Genomic DNA, 7,688 nt, shown 5'->3' on the forward strand with positions numbered 1-7,688 from the left:
CCTCGGGATATCGGTATTTGTCATTTATGGACGCATACTCGGGATACAATCAAATTTCGATGTATAAACTAGACCAAGAAAAGACTTCTTGCATCACTCCCAAGGCTAACTACTGTTATGTAGTAATGCCTTTCGAATTAAAGAATGCCGGAGCCACATACCAACGACTGATGGACAAGGTGTTTTCCTCCCACATAGGAAAACTCATGGAAATATATGTAAACGACATGCTCGTCAAGGCCAAGGACGACTTCACTCTTTTGTCCAACCTCTCCGAAGTATTATCCATAATAAGGAAGCATAGGATGAGATAAAATCCTTCAAAATACACCTTCGCAGTGGAGGCTGAAAAATTCTTAGGCTTCACACTCACCCAATGGGGCATAGAGGTCAACCTTGAAAAATGCACAACAATACTAGAGATGAAGAGTACGAATTGTCTTAAAGAAGTCCAACAACTAAATGGAAGGTTGACAGCATTATCTAAGTTTCTAGTAAGATCAGCATTGAAGTCTCTACCTTTGTACTCGATACTTAGAAAAGGGAGCAAATTCGAATGGACCCAGGAATGCGAGCAAGCCTTTCAAAATTTTAAAGCATTTTTGGGCTGACCTCCGATACTTACTCGACCTAGTCCAGGAGAAGAGCTCGTCCTCTACTTAGCAGTGTCAAGTCGGGCTGTAGCCTTAGCCTTGGTCCGAGAAGATGAGAACGGAGAGTAGCCCATCTACTTCGTGAGCAAATCTCTACAAGGAGTAGAATTAAACTATCAAAAGATAGAAAAGTTCGTATATGCTCTTATCTTCACCTCAAGAAGGCTTCGACTTTACTTTCAGGCTCACACTATAAAAGTCCGAACTAATAAACCCATAAAGCACATTCTGCAAAAGACGAACATTGTGGGGAGGATGCTACAATGGATTGTGGAGATGTCTGAGTTCAACCTAAGATACGAAGCTTGGACAGTAATTAAGTCCCAGTATCTGACCGATTTTGTGGCCATATACACTGAAGGGCAATGAAGTCTGACGACTTAGAATCTATATGTAAATGGATTATCTAACAAAACTGGAAGCAGACACAAAGAATTACTTATTTAATACCTTCTCATCTTGTAGGACCAACTCCAAGCTAAAGACCTCATTCTCATTCCACTGGCTTGAAAACTCATATAAACGGGCAACCCCTACAGCTAAAGACCAAGAGAGCTTGGTAGGATTGATATCTCTGACAAAATCTTCTTTCTAGCCATTTTCCGAAACATAATATAGTTGCAAGAACAAGTTTTATCTAAAAAATAACAATGTGTTTCTATATTTTTTATAAACAATGTACCATCCTAAAATTTATAGACATTTAACCTCATGTCCTTCAACATGTGCGGGAACGTATCCTTCTTGTAAATATATTTCAAATTTAAAAGGACCTCAATCCAAGAAATTCGTACGGACATCAATTTTTTTGTAGGAGATATTGTAGCAACCTTGTTTATTGGGAAGCCGTCAGGGCTGAACTTGTTTAGGAGGGAAGATTGTGGCAACCTCGTTCACTGGGATGCTATATCCACCAGAAGCCCCATTCCCTTGCGCTAATTTCTGTTTCGATGGGAACACTGTCCTTAGAGGATTGCACGAAGCTGCTTATATGGAGTTGGTGAGATTAGTTTAAATTTTATATTAGGTAGGTGTCGACTATGAGGTTGCCACGCATTTTCATGTCTATGGAAGGAATCTATTATTTAATCGCGAGGTGTCGTCACCAACAATGATGGGCATTGAGTTGTTTCTAGAGGAAATACTATTTGTGTGAATTTTCGGATTGCTCATTAGTTTATTTCTCTCCTAAATATGCCTAGGTGTCGTCAATTTGAGGAAATAGTTATTAGCTATTGTTGGAGGAAACACTATACCTTTCTGGAGACGTTTCATTATGCAAAATGGTAGGTTTTGGAGGAAACACTATTCTTGTACTTTGGGAACTGAACTGCATAACTATTATATATTAAATAGATTAAAAAAAATTCTACATCAGTTGTGGCTTTACGAGAATTCTGTTTTATAGACTTATAGATAGATAGATAGATAGATAAATTAATTAGGAGGGGTTATAGGAGGGAAAGGGGTATTGCTTCTCTGTTTGAATTTGTGGGATCCTTGTTGGGTCGGATCGGGGTTATTTGGCACTGCTCAAGTCCAAAAAAAAAGGACAAATAGGTCCTTAACTTTTTGGTCCGCAGACATTTATATCTGAGTATTTGAAAATATATTTAAGTTATTGACTTTTTTAAATTCTAGACATATCGATCCCTGATCTAATTTGTTCTTTTTAAAAACTTTTCTACGTGTGCATTCGTATATCGGCTAAGTCAGTACAACAAATTTTAAAAAAGTCAATAACTTAAATGTATTTTCTCGTTAAGATTTAAATGTTGTTGGACAATCAAAATGCTCTTTTCTCAAAAAAAAAAAAAACTAACTGTAATTAACATCATCCAAGGCTATGACCAAAACGGGTGAGATTTTAGAAAAGAAAATGGTTACCGAACCGACAAAGGCTCCCCATTAACTCTGTATAGTACTGAGTTCTGACGCTCACTCTCATCGTTTCCTCTCTCAGCCAGCAAACAAAGCAACCCAAAAAACACTGCATATCCAATTCTCAAAACCCTAATTTCACCCCCAAATTCCAATCCAATGGCTAAAGAGTTCAAGGTTCCGCCGGTGGCCTTCCCACAAGCCGGAAACCCCACCGCCGGAGGTCCAAACATCCAGCAGCGACGCATGGCTGCGCCGCCCTTCCAGCCAAACTCCGGCATCCCCTTCATGTCCTTTGACATAGGCTCCGCCGCAGCGTCCACCTCATCTGGCCCAATCTACTCTGCACCGGGCACCGTGGGTGGCTCCGCCAACTTCGACGACGAGGAACCACTCCTCGAGGAGCTCGGGATCCACCCTGAACAAATCTGGAGCAAGATCCGATCCGTTCTGAACCCGTTCCGCGTGAACCACACTATCCACAAGGATTCCGATCTATCCGGACCGATCCTTCTCTACATGTCATTTTGCCTCTTCCAGTTACTTGCCGGAAAAATCCAATTCGGCGTGATTCTTGGCTGGATCGTGGTCTCTTCGATCTTCTTGTACGTGGTTTTTAACATGCTTGCCGGTCGAGCCGGTAACTTGGACCTTCACACGTGCACCAGCGTGGTTGGTTACTGCATGTTGCCGGTGGTGATCTACTCGGCCATGTCGCTATTCCTGCCTCAGGGAGGGATCGTGGCGATTGTTGTCGCTTCGGTTTTCGTGCTGTGGGCGACCAGGGCTTCGACGGGTCTCATCGTTTTGCTTGCGGATGGCGGCGACGAGCACCGTGGCTTGATAGCGTATGCGTGTTTCTTGATATACACTCTGTTTTTTTTTTTTTTTTTTGTGGGGTTAGCATTGCATATTCACGCTATGGTATAGTCATAATTTGATGTAGAAAAGTGGAGATTATTGCCCTTATATTGAAAAGATTTTGTTTAAAATGTTATCTCTAGGTTACTTGTGTTTGTGTGTGATGCAGAAGTATATATGGTTATATTCATTTCTTTTTTCCATCCTAAGAATTTTTTGTTTAATAGTTGTTCAGTAAATATAACTCATTTGGCATGGTGTTATATGTCTGCATTCTGGAACTGTGTGGAATGCTTGATTGATCCTAGAACTTTTAGCAATGTGGCTTTGGTAATGGGTTTCGACACAGAAACAGGATGCCAAGCTCAATTTTACATGCCAGATTTACAACTTGCTTAGGCTTTGGTACGTACAACTTTGTCTATAAGTGGGGTAGGTTACATGTATTATGATTGATAGATTCGCTGAAATTCTTGGGATTGGACTTTAGATAACAGATCATTGTTACGTCTTCCATATTTGGTTATGAATTATGAAAAAGTATATTACATGCAAAGGTTATATCTTTAAGAGATATAGTCTGCTGTTCTTAGGTTTCATAATTGAAGTCTTCCAAGTGCAAACTGACTTTTATGAATGAATTCTTAGTTCATTTGCCTCCTTGAGAAAACATAGGGTTGAAACTCTCTGCTCTGTCTTAGTCCACTGTCATTCTTTTTATTTTTAAGTATGTATCTGATCTAAAACATGATCCTGTGCTTTGGATTTAATAAATGCCAGACAATGATTTGTTTGGTTTAAGATGAACAATTGACCATAATTATCTGGACGTACTTAGGAGTAAGAATTTCCTGATTATGTGTTGGTTTGAATGAGCTTATTTGAGTTAAAAAAGTACGTTTTATAAAAAAAATAAAGTACCCTAAGTTTTAATCACATTTTGATACATCTTTTAAGAAAAGTATTTTTATTAAAAAAGAAAATTATTTGCTTTTTTGCTAAAAGCCAGTAATACCTTGCTTTTTTAAAAAAAAAACAGAAGCAAAAGACGTTTTTAATATTTGAAAACTCTTTTTAAAAAGTCTACCCAAATGTAAAATAACTTTTATCTATAAAGAATGATTTTCTTAAAAAAGATAAAAGAATAAATACTTTTTTTCAAAAGCCAATTCAAAGTTTCAAACTAGTCCTAAGATGATTTCTTTGCAGGTCAATTGTATGATTTAGTTGTTGCTCATTATTGTAGTCTCTCTATGTGTAAGATGACATTTCTTGAGGTTTGTAGGTGATCATGAACTATTGATCTGATATTATGCCACTGCTTTCTTATAAAATTGTTTTATGGGATATCATCATAGACAGACAATCCATAAGAACTCAGAAAAGCTACTTAGGAATATTGTAATTTTGATGCTAATGAGCTTGCAGCTTATTACCTCTTATAGAAGTGACACATTTTTCTTATTATCATGGTAGAAGAGATTTTGGGTTCATTCATATAATTGCATTTTATATTTGCTAGTTCATGTACCTTCCCTTAGTGAAATTCTTGCAACCTTACAACCAAAGGTTATTCCTTCTACTTGTACAGTTTCGGATAAGCTGCTTAACTTTTATGCTGCTATATGTTTTGTGGGTATTGTTGATTCATATTACTTACCTTTCAAGGGCAGCAAAGTTAATTAAGACATAGTTGAAAATCTAAGGTAGATAATATACTGTTGACAAATTTGATAATAACATTTAGGTAGCGTTTGTTTTCAGGTACTGAGACAGAGATTGAGAGACTGAAATTCAGTATCGTGTTTGTTAGTTCAGAAACTGGTACTAAAATTTCTGTCTCTGTCTCCAAAATTTCAGTATTTCAGTACCTCCAAAAAGTAGGGACACAGGAGACTGAAATTTTTAGAGATGGAGATTGAAACTTTAATAACATTTTATACCTAAAATACTTTCATTTCAATTAATTAATTCCAATTTTACCCTTTGTGCAAATTAAATTAGAGTTTCATTCTTGTTTCAATTCCTGTCTCCCATTTTGCACCAAACATAATACTGAGATTTGTTTCTCAGTCTCTCAGTCTCAGTCTTTCTGTCTCTGTCTCTCCACCAAACGCTACCTTAGTACACAAAGAATGCTTTCTCAATTAGGAACTTTGTATTGGATTCAATCTATGTTTTTATTAAGTATTAACATTGTACAATATTAAGCTGAGAAACAATCAGTGCTATAATTATTGTCTTTTGATTTTACAATTTCTCATTTTTTTCCCCAAGATGCCAGTCTTATTCAAGTACTATTCTTTTACCAGCTAAGGCTCTCCTCTAGTTAATGTTTTCATTTCCTGTTATATGTTATGAACAAAGAGAAAAGAGAAAATAAGAAACTGATTACTTATTTTCATTGTTTTCTTCACAAAATCCTAAAAGCAAGAAATAGGTGGAAAATAAGGCTGCACTTTTGTAATTAGAACAGAGCATGTCCTAATAGTTAGCTTTTTTGCTTGAAGAAAGAAATAATTTAATTTTCACAGGAATTGTACTTCTATATCACTAGTGTAAGTGTTGATACATCATTCTGTAAAGATCTTTCTAGTTCAAAATTTTGCATGAGTTATAGTTTATATAATTTCTAAGGATTATGTACTAGATGAATTAGATTCTGATTTAGATGGTTTTTTTTTATGCATCACTTTCGTGGATTGCATTTTTCTTTTTTTTGAGATGGTATACTTTAACTAATTTATCTCACATTTAGAATGTTAGTTAACTCGAGGCTTGACGAATAAGTATTCTTCGTCCTAGGCCTTACCTCTGATTATGGATGTATTTGTGTGAATCTGTTACAATTTTTCTTCCCAGTTACTTCTTTAGTTCTTTCCTTTAGCCATGAAAATTTCTGTTCCACCATGTAGCCTTCTGACTTGTACGAGTGAACAGAGGATTGTGTGCTGTCATATAATCCCCTCCTATAACATTATTTTTTAGATAGTTAAAGTTATCTCGTTTCGTTATTGTTTCTGCCATTTTGGAGAGACCCTGCCTAGAATATTTGAAATCAGGTGACGATTTAGGGTTGTTTTGCGTCCAGTTTCATACAAATTTTGTTATTGTTGGAATTTATTTTTTTAAATAATTCTAACAAATTATAACTGCAAATTTCTACTATTACAAATGCTAAGGTGTGTTGAATCCCGATCACGAAAGCTGGATAAGTATCCTAAGCTATTGATTCTGCATTCCAATGTTTCGAAGCAAATGATAGACTTCATGACATTAGCGATAAACAATTAAAACGGTATTCTAATTTCTGCTACATGGTGAAAAAAAAAATAATCCAAGTCTACAATAATAGAAAGAGATATATTGCAAGTCTACAATAATAGAAAGATATATTGCAGCTGAGGTTTTGGCACAAATGGGGGATTTGTAAACTTGTCATTAAGCTGCATCAGACTTCAAATTCCATGAGTGTAATATATAGAATTCTTTCTAGTGTGTATGAGTGTGTGAGTTGTGTGAGACCAAGGGAAAAAAAAAAAAGAAGAGGAGATATATTTGTTTTAGGGTAATGCTATTTAAGACTCTTAAATTAAGAGATACACTAGGAGGCCATTAAAATTTGTTTGTTTCAGCCTTTCAGGATAATGCTGCTGACCACCTTCCGAGTAGGTTGTGTTCTTCCGTCTAAAGAAAGGCAAATTCTCTGGTGTCGATAAATTTAATATGGAACTTGTCAAACTTATCTTTTATAGTAAGTTTTTAATATTTAAAATTATTTATTTTTATATTTTTAAATTAAATGTTAATTTTTATTTCGTTTTAGTAAATTAAACAACTATATATATGCATCATAATAAATACCTTAAAAAAAATTCGTTCAGAAACCATGAATGTATTTTTTTTCCATTACCTATACCATCTTTCAGAGTTTTGAGGTCGTCCAAGACCTAACTTGAAAGAATTCTGACTATGGTTGCCGTCGGCGCTCTTCCTGAAGTGAAGAAGGAAGAGCTTCTTCTCAAAGCCCTTTTTCGTCCTTCTATGTCTTAGATCTTCCTCCTCTGCTAAAATGTTGAGGTCGAAATGCCTTTTTCAGTGTTAGAAATATGATTGAAACCTTCACTTTCGAACCCCGTGAGGATTCTTTAAGGCTAGAATTCCATTTCATTTGTTCGAAAATTCTTAAGATTTGCTGCAGTTTGAGCGGAGAAGCCGTTTCCAGTCTAAGATCGTCAAAATTAGGGATTAACGAACATAGGTCAGTAATAGCCTACTTGAGTGGAACTGCAT

General features: G+C 36.0%; 1 protein-coding gene across 1 annotated transcript; it reads left to right on the forward strand.

Moving 5' to 3' along the window:
- Positions 1–2,471: 2,471 nt before the first annotated feature.
- On the forward strand, positions 2,472–3,406 carry LOC107479984 (uncharacterized; the record flags this gene model as incomplete). The annotated part of the gene is given in 1 exon segment (XM_016100107.3): positions 2,472–3,406. A coding segment is annotated over 1 exon segment (713 nt), but the record flags the coding sequence as incomplete, so codon positions are not given.
- Positions 3,407–7,688: the final 4,282 nt, after the last annotated feature.

The sequence above is a fragment of the Arachis duranensis genome, chromosome 3 (assembly GCF_000817695.3).
Source record: "Arachis duranensis cultivar V14167 chromosome 3, aradu.V14167.gnm2.J7QH, whole genome shotgun sequence".
NCBI lineage: Eukaryota > Viridiplantae > Streptophyta > Magnoliopsida > Fabales > Fabaceae > Arachis > Arachis duranensis.